Source organism: Oncorhynchus keta, chromosome 2, assembly GCF_023373465.1.
Source record: "Oncorhynchus keta strain PuntledgeMale-10-30-2019 chromosome 2, Oket_V2, whole genome shotgun sequence".
In the NCBI taxonomy this organism is placed as follows: domain Eukaryota; kingdom Metazoa; phylum Chordata; class Actinopteri; order Salmoniformes; family Salmonidae; genus Oncorhynchus; species Oncorhynchus keta.
Window position 1 is genome coordinate 70,713,794 of NC_068422.1, and position 15,643 is coordinate 70,729,436.

A 15,643-nucleotide genomic window follows, 5' to 3' on the forward strand; every position below is an offset into this window, starting at 1 on the left:
ATGCCAAACTGAAGGAAAAGAGCAAACACCGCCAAAAATATTTCGAATAGAACTCACCCAAGGTGAATGAAGAAGCTCAAAGCCAACAGACTTGAAAGGAGTGAGAAATGAGTGAGAAATGAGTGGAGGACTTATTTAAACTGACACCTGAAGCAGCGTACAGTAACCCTGAACACCCTTCCTCCTCACCTAGGAGGGTGAATAGGCTCTGTGCTTCTACTCAACAGAAAAGGCTTAACAAAAATCACACTGCTACTAGTCTATTTATATGTTATCATCTGTACTAATTGTTCAAATTGCATCAGATTGTTAAACGTTTCCTCTCCATTCTACAGTAAGAGATGAAACTCAGCAGGAAATAAGATCCAAGTCTGGTACTCATATAGTCATCCCAATGAACCAGCATAGGGCTCTCAGGAAATACAACTCAATGAGTCCTGTCATGCTCTCAATGCAGGAGCAGATACAAGTATAACTATCGTTCACCATAGGTCTGGCAACTCTTAAAAAATGAAACAACATTACAGGGCCAGGGGAGCTCTCCATGTGCCGTTGTTAAATGAACATATTGAAGATATAGAACCACTCATATGTACATTAAGAACACCTTCCAACTATTGAGTTGCACCACCTCCTTTTGCCCTCAGAACAAGTTGGCTGGATGTCAAGTTGGCTGGATGTCCTTTGGGTGGTAGACCATTCTGGATACACACAGGAAACTGTTGAGTGTGAAAAACCCAGCAGAGTTGCAGTTCATGGCACCTACTACCATACCCTGTTCAAAGGCACTTAAATATTTTGTCTTGCCCATTCACCCTTTGAATGGCACATTATTGAACCAGTCTCCTCCCCTTCATCTACACTGATTTTAGTGGATTTAACAAATGACATCAATAAGGGATCATAGTGTTAACCGGGATTCATCTGGTAAGTCTATGTCATGGAAAGAGCATGTGTTCTTAATGTTTTGTACTCTCAGTGTATATACACATATGCACAGATGTGGACCACAAGCTGACCCAGAATGCATGGTGACACTACAGGGAAATCTCAGGGCTACAGTGCCTTCAGAAAGTATTCATACACCTGGACTTATTCCACATTTTGTTGTGTTACAGCCTGAATTCAACATTTCTTACATTTATATCTACTGGTCCTTCTGTAGCTCAGTTGGTAGAGCATAGCGCTTGTAACGCCAGGGTAGTGGGTTCGATCCCCGGGACCACCCATACGTAGAATGTATGCACACATGACTGTAAGTCGCTTTGGATAAAAGCGTCTGCTAAATGGCATATATTATTATTATTATTATATTTTTTCTCACCCATATACACACAATACCCCATAATGACAATGTGAAAACATGTTTTTTGGAGATTTTTGCAAATGTATTGAAAATGAAATAAATAAATATCTAATTTACATGAGTATTCACACCCCTGAGGCAATACTTGTAGAAGCACCTTTGGCGGAAATTATAGCTTTATGAGTCGTCTTGGGTATGTCTCAATCAGCTTTCCACATCTGGATTTAGGCATTTCTCCCATTCTTCCTTGCAGATTTTCTCAAGTGCTGTTAAGTTAGATGGGGAGTGGCGGGGAACAGCAATCTTCAAGTCTTTTCACAGATTATCAAGGTTATTCAAGTCTGGGCTTCAGCTGGGCCACTCAAGTTCTTTCACATTCTTGTTCTGAAGTCATTTCAGCGTTGCTCTGGCTGTATGTTTGGGGTCATTGTCATGTTGGAATGTAAATCTTCGCCAGTCTAAGGTCATTTTCACTCTGAAGCAGGTTCTCATCAAGGATTTGCCTGTATTTGCCTCCATTCATTGTTCCCTCTATCCTTACCAGTCTAACAGTCCCTGCCACCATCATGCTTCAAGGTAGGGATGATGTTAAACGGTTGATGAGCTGTGTGTGGTTTTCTCCAGACATAGCGCTATTGCATTCAGGCCAAAGAGTAAAATGTTTGTCTCATCAGACCACAGAATCTTTTGCCTTTATGATCTCAGAGTCTTTTACATCCCTTTTTGCAAACTCCAGGTGTTCTGTCATTTTTCTCAGGAGTGGCTTCCGTCTGGCCACTGTCCCATAAAGCCCAGATTGGTGAAGTGCTGTAGAGACTGAGGCAGGTTCTCCCATCTCAGCCAAGAAACTCTGTAGTTCTGTCAGAGTGGTCATTGGGTTCTTGGTCACCTCCCTGACCAAGGTTGGTCGGGCAGCCAGCTCTGGGTAGTTCCATATTTAGTCAATTTCCCAATGATGGAGACCACTGTGCTCTTCGAAACTTTCAACACTCTAGAAATCATTTTATACCCTTCCCTTGATACACTGAGTGTACAAAACATTAGGAACACCAGCCCTTTCCATGACATAGACTGACCAGGTGAATCCAGGTGAAAGCTATGATCCCTTATTGATGTCACTTGTTAATTCCACGTCAATCAGTGTAGATGAAGGGGAGGAGACAGGTTACAAAATGATTTTTAAGCCTCGAGGCAATCTTTCTAAATCATGTACAAACAACTAAATTACTTTCTGCCAGATCTTTTTTCTGATTTAGTTTTATATTAAAGCAGAAAGATTTTCCCATCCCAATAATACAATTGAATCTGCTTAATTATGAGACTATATTTCAAGTGATACATACTATATGACCCAAAGCCAAAACAGGTGTGTTTTGCCTTGCCAACTGTTACTGTTTGTGTCTTGAATATCAACAAAAGACTAAACCAATTTCTCTTTGTGATCATAATCTGTTTGACCAGTAAATACTACACCCGCTGAAGAGGCAGGATTCCCTATCTGCATGCATATTTCTATTTAATCTAAAGCTGGATTAGTGCTTATTAAATATTGCCTCAAACAACTACTCACAGTCAGCGTTATGCAACACCCTCCACTCCTCCCTCAGAGAAACACTGGTATACAGGACACATCCTCAGCCAGGAGAGAGACGGGGCAAGGAGGGCTGGACATAGGCCATAATCATCTTTTACCTTAGAGCTTCTAGAACTTGTTCTAGGGTTCCTTACATGGAATATAGAGTGAACAGAAGAATATGGGTGAAAAGGGAGCAGAGACATAAGTATTTAATAAATCTAGAACTTCAGTGGGAGTTATAAATACTAAGAATATTGCATTTGTAACACTGGATGGGATTGAACAAGTCGTTCCATTATAATACTCACTCCATCCTTTCCCACTTTGTTTGCCGCTTACCATTATTTACTGTTTACTGGATTTTGTCAAGGAGCAGCATTTGCATACATACAAACATGGAAACACAATGAGCAGCATGTCCGTGTTGCTCACCACCTCGTCATCTACACAGTCAGTGACTGAGTCAGAGGGATCTACATGGCCTTCTGAGTGAGACAGTGAGCTGATACTGCACTACTGTATGTATGGATAGTGTAGTGTGCTGAGGAGGATGTGTCGTCGTGCAGTAAGAGGATTGGAGGGGGGGGGGGCAGACCGCCTGACCCGCTCTGACACAGGAACTATGCTAGCCCCAAGAGAGGTTGCTGGTGCCATCACTGGGAGCTCACACGACACCCTGCCCTTCTCCTCATCCTAATCCACATTCCTCACCCTCCAACCCACAGGCTTTACTCGTGAGGGACAGACAATAAGGCCATCACATGAGGCAAGAGGGAGTAATTCTGATCATCATCTATTTATGTAGATTCATATCTGATTCCTGAAAGACATTGGGTACTCCTGTTCCCATACATGTAGCTACATACGAATAGCTTCATTGAATTTATATTTACAACACAGTTTACTACTCATTTGTTATTCTACTATTCCCAAGCTGTACAAAGACAAAGCCCCAATGAGCCAAAGATGACCTCTAGAATGAGCCTCCATTATTCAAGTCATGCAGCATATTCTGCTGGTAACTGTCATTAAAATATAATGTCAAATAAACAGTCATTGCCAGCCATCTGTTGGGCACTAACAACTGTAACATGTTCATTATCATACACAATAGCTGACCTCAAATAACCCCAAGCTGCTTTCAACATGTCATACTTCTCTTTGGTTGAATGATGGAGTCAGGTCTGAGCCAACCGTCTCCTGTGTTCCATTTACAAACCATGAAATAAAATACAAAGACAAAAACATGCACACACACACACAATACAATCAGGACAATGGCTTGCTGGCTTTTCTTCGACTAAGTACGTCTTAGGAGGTAAGATGTCTTATCTAAACTAAAGCTGATTTAGATGTTGTTCAAAAGCATTGCGAATGAGGTTTCCTGGTCATTGTGAGTCAGGTCTGTCGAAGCCAAGGACTGTATGGGTCTGAACTCACACAAAGCAGTGAGTAAGGAAGGCCATTGTTCCTTTCCACCTGCAGAACTATCAGTAAAGCACGGCACACTTAAACAATATAAACACTCAAATCAGAACAATATCCATTCGTATACAATGCCAAATACAATACCAAAAATAAGGCTTGGTAAATGTGGCAGTGAGTCATTGAACCTATGCTTCCAATCGTTCAAAACATGTCATCTTCTTTTAAATGTCTTGAGTAACGACATACACTGAGGTATCTAAACAAAGGGTCTACATCATCCAAATATTTGTCGAAGGAAACTGCAGACCATTGAGATTTGGATTAAGATAATCCATTTAGATGACCATGGCTGGGTTGTAAAACTCCAATGGTGAGATCAAACAAAAATGGGTCACGTAGTACTGTACAACCAGAGGGTTCCCTTGGAAATGCTGCGTGTATAGTTGTAATGCATAATTGTATAATGTCCCTGCATGCGTGTTCCACCTCTTTCATTGGTGAGGAATAACCTTTCAGGCTTGATTTAATAATGCCGCCCCAAACTAGGTAATTCCATGTAAATCCCAGATATTACTGCTGAAATTCAATTGTATTGAAGACCAGGCTCATCTTCCAATCCCAGCCTCTGATAAGCACAGGCTATTTAGGCCCACAATCAGATTGTCTAATGCCCTGACACATCATTGCAGCAGATCATTTCCATATTGTGCCACTTATAAGCATAATTACAGCCAGAGCCGGAGAACAGAGAGGAGCCCACCCTCCCAGACGCATCCTGTGATCAATCGCCACAAAGATAACATTTCATTTTCAGTCGTCTCCTGCACCAGCACCCATCCGTAAACTATCCACCTTGCATGGCAACCAGTCTCCAGGGCAATCTTACAATGAGCCGGGGATTCAGTTGCCCATAAAACTGTCATGTGCTAACACATCACAATGACTCCAGGAGAAAGGCCAGTGTAATATATAGCTTTTAATTGTTAGAATGTATCTATCACATCAGGGGGGAATAAATAACCTTTAGACATTCTAAACCACAATTTAGGTTTGATAAATCTATAATATGGTGTTATGATGGGGATTTTTTTAACCAGTGATCATCATTCTTATCTGTTCATACTCAACAGTGATTATATACTGGGGTGGCAAAGGACCAGCACAGTAAATTCAATCTCGTAAATCTCCAAAAGCCTCCCAATCTGAATGGAGTCACTACTGGCTTCAAAATAAATGCTTTTATTTGGAAGGGAATTATCATACTGCTGCTGGTAGCAGACAAATGGAGGTGGTGGTGCAACATCAGAGCAGCACAATCAGGCTATGCATGATTTAACAAACCCAAACGCTAAGTCTGCATAAACCATCACAGATCACCTGCCATTCAAGCATCTATTAGAAATCCTGAATGATATCCCACAATGGTGATGGTGGACTGTTTTTGTATGAAATGGTCTCTGGCACATCTGCTTGGTTAACCCCCCTTCCTTAGACACCACCTCCCCTGCTACTGGAAGTTGCCGGTGGCTTTTCTGATAGCTAGAAGACAGTCTTTTGTGATGGAAAACTGTACTGATGGTGTGACTTCCACCCTGGGGGAGGGTCAACTTCTGAAGACGGTCACCACAGGACGAGGAGAGAGAGGGTGAAGTAAGGCGGGAGAGGAGAGGAGAGGAGAGGAGAGGAGAGGAGAGGAGAGGAGAGGAGAGGAGAGAGGAAAACACTGCTTGACCTAGCACGGCTGTGAGGGCTGCCACTTCCAGAAGCGTGACATGCCTTGTCCACACAGGGCTAAAGGGAGTTTTTAAAATAAAATCAAATAAAATGGATCTCTGAGACCTGTGGGCATGTGAGAGGTGAGACCTACTTACCCATTATGCTGGAGTTCATAAAAGGTGTCTGGGACAATCCTTCATGGGACACTAATCGACTGTCACTCATGTGATCACCATAATGAGGGCTGTCTGCCAAACCCTGGGGGGAGAGATCAGAGTATTAAACACATTATTAGGCTGCTTGGCTAATTGAGTGGTATGACAGTACACTAATTACTGAGGAAGGAGAGCACAATTGGTCAACTGTCCCTTGAAACTGTACTTTTTTCCCCTTTCCGTCATTAAAAATGACTTTTTTCATCTCTGACTGATTGTAAAAACAGTAAAACAGAACCCTGATGAGCCTGTCAACGCATATGCCACGTTTCAGGATTAGAAAATACAAGGTTAATGATGCACATGTAATTCTGTGGATCTGAAGAGGCAATGGGCTTTTTGAGAGAAGACATGTTGACATGTTAATTGTACACACATTACATGGATCAGAACATGCAGGATGCACAAACAAGCACATTCACATATGGATGAAAAACTATTAGGAAAAGCCCTTAGTCCAAATGGATACATAACAGCATCATTCACTTGTGTCAATTCTAAGGCGTAGTTGCAGAGATTCATCTCCCAATGTCCGACAAGAGTCTGTCGTGAACCAGTCCAAGAGATCCTAGCAAACCTCTCATAAAATGCGATACCCATTTCCAAGATCAGTTTTAAAATGTTTCCCCCATTTCCAAGATCAGTTTTAAAATGTTTCCCCCATAACCCTTCTAGGTGGTGTATTTGTTCAGCCAAAGACAGCAAGTCTCAAAGCGTTGCCAAGCAACACTAACACTAAACGCAACACATGCGGCTTTGTATTTTTAAGGATTTTTTTGGTCTATGAATGAAAACAAATCTTACTCACTTACGATAATTAAAAACCTCTATATACTGTGACAATATTGATTTTAATTTAAAACATTTAATAACAGGGTATTATATTCTATGACGGGGAAAACTGCCGCCCTCCATCCTACCAAGGTACCTGCAGCTTAAAAAATTGCCTTTTTCTCCTGCGGCCTTTCATGACAGTTATCAGCTTCAGGAGCTTAGGTCTAAATATCGGTCACAGTATGGTCTTTGAAAACTCAGGGTCCCCTGCAATAAAAGATACTCTGTAGCAGTGCTAATCCCAGGCCCTGTGAAAATCCTCCTGCGCTCCAGTCAAATGCGTCCTTCCAAACTACATTAACTCCCACCGGAGGGACCGAGCAGCACTGGACGAGAATTTCTATAGCGCTTTTTTCCCCCAACTCGTACCCTCTGCATTCAACACACAGTAAAAAAGTAAATCTTATTATCCATCTTTTTTTGTGAGCGGACGGTGATGGAGTAATTTCAAAGGCAGTGGAGTGTTGTGCTGTGTTGAGGGAATCCACAGAGAATCCCCATTGTGTTCCTGCCAGGCCGCGCTCCCCGTTAATCACGCCATGAACGGACTCACTAATAACACCACCCCTGTGAGAGGCTCCGAAACACACACACACACACGCACGCACACACACGCACGCGCGCGCACACGCACGCACACACACACACACACACACACACACACACACACACACACACACACACACACACACACACACACACACACACACACACACACACACACACACACACACACACACACACACACACACACACACACACACAGGCAACAACGACCCATACAAACCTCTCCTGCACTACAAATCAAATCCCCCAGGTGTGTTTCAACTGACATTTAACCAAATAAAACAAAGAGTAGTAAGTAATGGACGACTTAATCTGGACATCTCAGTCCTCCATTTCCTCCTGGTCTTTTCTTCCCTGGTGGAGACAGCTGCCACAGAGCTGGAAAAGGCCAGCGAGGAGGGGCAGGTAGGGAGGACCAGCGAGAAGAAAGGCAGAGGGGATAATGGTCAGGGTGAGATCACACTACCCAGCCCACCCTGTGTCTGCTCCTCTGGGACCATTAGATCATCAATCACAGAACCCTCATCATTTACAAACACTTCTCGGCTACGTCGGCCCAGACACTAACACATGCTGTCACTGCGACCAACGGGGCCAGTTACCGCCGGCTACATAACTGTCAAATCACTACTTAAGCATGCAGGCCACAGCTCCTGCCTTGCCCCTATCCCTCGCCACAGAGTTTAAAAAGTCATCTCTTAGATGGTGTGTGCTGTCCCAGGTGAATGTGTGGCTGCACCACGGCGGCTTGGGGAGGCATGATACGGGCGTGATGGACATGTATGTGGTGAGTGTCGCGGCAGGGCTGGGGCGTGCGGTGGCGTTGGGCACAACCCCGTCTGTCAGACGGCCGGCCTGCAGCCACAACTGCCCATGATACGTTGGCTGGCTGGAAGCCAAGGTCAGGACGGAGGGCTGGAGTCTGTTCACAGTCCACTAATCATACACTGTTAGCTTGAAGCACCCAAGCAGGCCCCGCTCGGACAGACACACTACACTGAACTCTTTGAATAACAGAAACGCGCTTTTCCGAAAAGTGTTTCTTCTGGGAAACCTTCCTTAGTATTGTCGCTGGACACAATTTATGAAACATTACAATGAGAATTATGAAAATACGATTTTTGAGAGAAAAGCTGAACCGTAGATAAGTGCTTGTCTACTGTTTAATGGATTTAAAGGGTTCTGTTCCTAGACTCCTCCCTGTCTTCCGGCTGGGCCTCAGCTCTACGGCTAGAAACACACTGATAAACCTAATAATCCCATTATTTCCAAATCTCAGATGAAGATCTAAACCACATCTCAAAATCAGAGGACACTCTTCCTCTTATTTGGGAATAAGCGCCATTGTGCTATAAATACCACTGGATAACAACCAAGTAGTACCAAGTAGTATCTGTGCATGTGTGCTGCTGCAGGCTATTTATCTGTGCAATCAGCACATTGCTAGTGAACATTGTAACTGCATTTTAGTTACACTGCTTCAACGTGAATATGGCGCAGGAGTGTGGGCCAACAGAGACACAAAGACATAGCACACCATGGTCTGTACGGACAGACAGAGTGATGAATGGACAGATGTACTGGTGCAGGCAGAGATCAAATGTGCCTGGGGATTAAAGAGATTGGCTCCATTCTCTTTGGTCAAAGTCATCCGGATGAATCTTTGACAGGCTGGACACCAGGCAGTGTATAGTTGGTATGATGTGTCCATACTCTCTCTCAATTATGTCTACAAAATATCCCAAATAGCATGCGCTGCCAATAAAAGAAATGGTTTGGTATAAGGTGTCAATTAAGAGGACCCTGCAATTTGCTGTGCAGAGAAACTAGAATAAATCCCATCCCATATAATGAGAATGGTTATTTCAGAGCAAGTCTTCTTCTCTGGCCTACATGAGTAATCACATTGACAAAACACCTGTAAAACCTGGACAAACAACCCCATCTCTCTGGCTCTCTGGTATATGTGTGTGCATCCATGTGTATCTGTGTGCATGTATGCGTGAATGTATGTGGAAGTTTGTGTGTGTGTTTTTTTTGTTGCATGTTTGTGTGCATATGTGCAGTATGGAGGCACAAACAGCTGTCTGCTTACTGATGCCCGCCCCTTGCAATGTCAGAAACACTGATTTATATGCACCTAAAGCAAAGATATCTCAAACGTCTACATCTTATAATTCAGATCGGGCAGCCGATGGAACCATAGCCTGTAGAGGTTCATTCGGGAAGGGCATTGGAAAATAAACAAGGTAATGCGGGCCGAGCAGACCTGACATTTAACTGATTTCTGATGGAAAGTGACAGGAGATTGACGTTAAATGAAATTCATACAGGGCACCCAGAACCACCATGGTGTATGTAGGAGACAAACAACAAATACAGAGACACAGAATATACATTCACACTTTGAACAGAAATGCCATACGAACCAGTTCATGTCATGCATCATTCTATGTTTTTATCTCTTTGCATGATTGCATGATGAATTCAACGCAACTGATCATGTCTCTGAAATAACATTTGAATTACTGCCAAAATATTTCATATGAGTCTGGAAATCCTAATGGAAAGAATGAATTAATCACTCGTTGATGGTACTGAAATCATTTCGAAGGAATATTCATGACCTAATATAAACATTAGTCACAGTTAGAATTTCAATCAACCAAAACGAACAATATTTCCATTGATGTCCACTTCCATAAATATAGTTTGCACTTTAAATCCTAATATTGGCACAGATCTACAAATGGTGGAGTAATTTCCCCCAATTCAAAAATTCCATAATGTTCCAAAGCACACAACATTAATCAGCTTCCCCTGACAAATGCTTCATATTTCAGTTTAGCGCAAATAATCCAACGCAAATGACAAAATATTTAAACCCATCACTAAAGAGGATATTGGTGCCATGCAATTAGGTCATTCTGGAAAATAAAATTATGCCAATTACAGGTCACACAACATGACTGGTGCTCTCTCCCTCCCTGCCTCTGCAGTGAGCTGTGAACGTAATGTAACACGTTGATGTACTGAGTGTTAAATGATGCGGTGCAGAAAGGCCAGGCAGAGGGAGACAGAGGAGTGTGGTGAGGGAGACAGAGGAGTGAGGTGAGGGAGACAGAGGAGTGTGGTGAGGGAGACAGAGGAGTGTGGTGAGGGAGACAGAGGAGTGTGGTGAGGGAGACAGAGGAGTGTGGTGAGGGAGACAGAGGAGTGAGGTGAGGGAGACAGAGGAGTGAGGTGAGGGAGACAGAGGAGTGTGGTGAGGGAGACAGAGGAGTGTGGTGAGGGAGACAGAGGAGTGAGGTGAGGGAGACAGAGGAGTGTGGTGAGGGAGACAGAGGAGTGTGGTGAGGGAGACAGAGGAGTGAGGTGAGGGAGACAGAGGAGTGAGGTGAGGGAGACAGAGGAGTGTGGTGAGGGAGACAGAGGAGTGTGGTGAGGGAGACAGAGGAGTGTGGTGAGGGAGACAGAGGAGTGTGGTGAGGGAGACAGAGGAGTGAGGTGAGGGAGACAGAGGAGTGAGGTGAGGGAGACAGAGGAGTGAGGTGAGGGAGACAGAGGAGTGAGGTGAGGGAGACAGAGGAGTGAGGTGAGGGAGACAGAGGAGTGAGGTGAGGGAGACAGAGGAGTGAGGTGAGGGAGACAGAGGAGTGAGGTGAGGGAGACAGAGGAGTGAGGTGAGGGAGACAGAGGAGTGTGGTGAGGGAGACAGAGGAGTGAGGTGAGGGAGCCAGAGGAGTGTGGTGAGGAGACAGAAGAGTGTGAGAGAGACAGAGGGTGAGGTGGGAGACAGAGGAGTGTGGTGAGGGAGACAGAGGAGTGTGGTGAGGGAGACAGAGGAGTGTGGTGAGGGAGACAGAGGAGTGAGGTGAGGGAGACAGAGGAGTAAGGTGAGGAGACAGAGGAGTGTGGTGAGGGAGACAGAGGAGTGAGGTGAGGGAGACAGAGGGTGTGGTGAGGGAGACAGAGGAGTGAGGTGAGGGAGACAGAGGAGTGAGGTGAGGGAGACAGAGGAGTGAGGTGAGGGAGACAGAGGAGTGAGGTGAGGGAGACAGAGGAGTGTGGTGAGGGAGACAGAGGAGTGTGGTGAGGGAGACAGAGGAGTGAGGTGAGGGAGACAGAGGAGTGAGGTGAGGGAGACAGAGGAGTGAGGTGAGGGAGACAGAGGGGTGTGGTGAGGGAGACAGAGGAGTGAGGTGAGGAGACAGAGGAGTGTGGTGAGGGAGACAGAGGAGTGGTGAGGGAGACAGAGGAGTGTGGTGAGGGAGACAGAGGAGTGAGGTGAGGGAGACAGAGGAGTGAGGTGAGGGAGACAGAGGAGTGAGGTGAGGGAGACAGAGGAGTGAGGTGAGGGAGACAGAGGAGTGTGGTGAGGGACAGAGGAGTGAGGTGAGGGAGACAGAGGAGTGAGGTGAGGGAGACAGAGGAGTGAGGTGAGGGAGACAGAGGAGTGAGGTGAGGGAGACAGAGGAGTGAGGTGAGGGAGACAGAGGAGTGAGGTGAGGGAGACAGAGGAGTGAGGTGAGGGAGACAGAGGAGTGAGGTGAGAGAGACAGAGGAGTGAGGTGAGGGAGACAGAGGAGTGAGGTGAGGGAGACAGAGGAGTGAGGTGAGGGAGACAGAGGAGTGAGGTGAGGGAGACAGAGGAGTGAGGTGAGAGAGACAGAGGAGTGAGGTGAGGGAGACAGAGGAGTGAGGTGAGGGAGACAGAGGAGTGAGGTGAGAGAGACAGAGGAGTGAGGTGAGGGAGACAGAGGAGTGAGGTGAGAGAGACAGAGGAGTGAGGTGAGGGAGACAGAGGAGTGAGGTGAGGGAGACAGAGGAGTGAGGTGAGGGAGACAGAGGAGTGAGGTGAGGGAGACAGAGGAGTGAGGTGAGAGAGACAGAGGAGTGAGGTGAGGGAGACAGAGGAGTGAGGTGAGGGAGACAGAGGAGTGAGGTGAGAGAGACAGAGGAGTGAGGTGAGGGAGACAGAGGAGTGAGGTGAGGGAGACAGAGGAGTGAGGTGAGGGAGACAGAGGAGTGAGGTGAGAGAGACAGAGGAGTGAGGTGAGGGAGACAGAGGGGTGAGGTGAGAGAGACAGAGGGGTGAGGTGAGGGAGACAGAGGAGTGAGGTGAGGGAGACAGAGGAGTGAGGTGAGGGAGACAGAGGAGTGAGGTGAGGGAGACAGAGGAGTGAGGTGAGGGAGACAGAGGGGTGAGGTGAGGGAGACAGAGGAGTGAGGTGAGGGAGACAGAGGGGTGAGGTGAGAGAGACAGAGGAGTGAGGTGAGGGAGACAGAGGGGTGAGGTGAGAGAGACAGAGGGGTGAGGTGAGGGAGACAGAGGAGTGAGGTGAGGGAGACAGAGGAGTGAGGTGAGGGAGACAGAGGGGTGAGGTGAGGGAGACAGAGGAGTGAGGTGAGAGAGACAGAGGAGTGAGGTGAGAGAGACAGAGGAGTGAGGTGAGGGAGACAGAGGGGAGTGAGTGGGCCAGGGTTCTTACCCTGGAGGACTCGTAGGAGGGACTGGACGACTGGCCACCTGGGGCCCAGGAGGACGATGCCTGGCTCGGCCTCTCATCCATACCTGTCAGAAGAAGAGATGCACAACTCCATCAGCACCGTGTCCTCAGACTCCTCACACACACACACACACACACACACACACACACACACACACACACACACACACACACACACACACACACACACACACACACACACACACACACACACACACACGTTTAACAGTTAGACAGAGCTGGAGTGACAGGTTACACACATAAACAAACACAGAAAGAGAGGGGCCATACAGCATAGGACGGGAACCAGTGTACCCCTAGAGGAACTGAATTAGACATACACACTATTCAAAATGTGATTTAACAAATGAATTGCAAAGTTGCATTGCTATCCAAAGTGATTGTTTTTCACATTTCTTTATGATCTCTCCTGAATCAAAAGGCGAAGGCTGCAGTTAATCAAACAGGGCAGAGATATTTCACACGTCTAATGTCTCATAGCAACGGCCTCTCAGTTCTCCAGGGGCCTGGTTTAACAAAAGACATAACAGTGCATCTACAGTCATGTCTGTCCCTGGGCGAGCGAGCATGCTGCCATTCTCTTGGCAGGAGGACAGACAACAGAGCAGAGTAGAAGAAAGTGACTAATCTGTTATACCTCTATTCAAAGGCTGTGCTGCCTTACGAGTGCCAGGCACATTTTCACAGCGTCATTTATTTTGGTTTACATAAATCACAGGACAAAAAAATGTGCACTCCTTAGCATGTGTGCATGCTCAAAATGTGCTTCAGAGCACTAGAGCTGTATGATTTGGCAGTGATGTATAGTCCAGCCCTGTCAAAACAGCTGAGCACTGAAACTTCCTAAAACTCATTTTTAAAAAGTCCATGTTTCCAAAGACAGCAAAATAAAATAATAGATAAACAAATAAATCAATAAAGTTGCATCAACACTATTGCATCAACACTATTGCATGAATTCAACATCTGCTATGTGATGAACAAATATAATATCTGACCTTCGAAATTACATTTATGGGGCCTGCTCAGTAAAGAGATACGATTCTGAGATTCTTCACGCTGTTTGAGCCAATATTGTTTTGTAGGTAACAGCATTCCACTCCCGGCCCCATGTAAGCTACATAATTGCAGGAGGGGGAGTAACATCAACATTTTGCAAGTTATTGATTGTTGCCTTTGTCATTTCACCCTGCTTCAGAAAACTGCAATAGCATTCATTTGATTCCGCTCTCAAATATAAGAGATCAGATTTAAAGGAATTGTATATACAATGAATCAAACATTTAAACCATAACACAGACTCTCAGAGGGCCTGTAATCCAATTTAATTGGTTGAACATTTCAAAATATTAGTGACAAAAAACCATACGTCTTCGGTTGCCTGAACGTGCCACTTGACCGCATGGCTAGTTGAGAACTTGTCCTCAACTAGCCTACCTGGTTAAATAAAGGTCAAATAAAAAATAAATAAAAAAATCTGGGCACACACTAAACACCAGCTATCTGGGCACACACTAAACACCAGCTATCTGGGCACACACTAAACACCAGCTATCTGGGCACACACTAAACACCAGCTATCTGGGCACACACTAAACACCAGCTATCTGGGCACACACTAAACACCAGTTATCTGGGCACACACTAAACACCAGCTATCTGGGCACACACTAAACACCAGCTATCTGGGCACACACTAAACACCAGCTATCTGGGCACACACTAAACACCAACACTAAACACCAGTTATCTGGGCACACCAGCTATCTGGGCACACACTAAACACCAGCTATCTGGGCACACACTAAACACCAGTTATCTGGGCACACACTAAACACCAGCTATCTGGGCACACACTAAACACCAGCTATCTGGGCACACACTAAACACCAGCTATCTGGGCACACACTAAACACCAGCTATCTGGGCACACACTAAACACCAGCTATTTTAGGCTCACACTAAACACCAGCTATCTGGGCACACACTAAACACCAGCTATCTGGGCACACACTAAACACCAGCTATCTGGGCACACACTAAACACCAGCTATCTGGGCACACACTAAACACCAGTTATCTGGGCACACACTAAACACCAGCTATCTGGGCACACACTAAACACCAGCTATCTGGGCACACACTAAACACCAGCTATCTGGGCACACACTAAACACCAGCTATCTGGGCACACACTAAACACCAGCTATCTGGGCACACACTAAACACCAGCTATCTGGGCACACACTAAACACCAGTTATCTGGGCACACACTAAACACCAGCTATCTGGGCACACACTAAACACCAGCTATCTGGGCACACACTAAACACCAGCTATCTGGGCACACACTAAACACCAGCTATCTGGGCACACACTAAACACCAGCTATCTGGGCACACACTAAACACCAGCTATCTGGGCACACACTAAACACCAGCTATCTGGGCACACACTAAACACCAGCTAT

The 15,643-nt window shown here is 45.6% G+C and overlaps 1 protein-coding gene across 5 annotated transcripts in view; it reads right to left on the bottom strand.

The window, feature by feature from the left end:
* Positions 1 to 15,643, bottom strand: part of LOC118359582 (transcription factor 12) — a 98,617-nt gene that overhangs the window by 62,391 nt on the left and 20,583 nt on the right. For all 5 annotated transcript variants that reach the window (XM_052481955.1, XM_052481928.1, XM_052481935.1 and 2 more), the window contains exons 4-5: positions 13,135 to 13,217; positions 6,182 to 6,284 (exon numbers count right to left, since the gene is read on the bottom strand). In XM_052481955.1, coding sequence (XP_052337915.1) covers positions 6,182 to 6,284; positions 13,135 to 13,217 — 186 coding nt within the window. The remainder of the gene's footprint in view (positions 1 to 6,181; positions 6,285 to 13,134; positions 13,218 to 15,643) is intronic.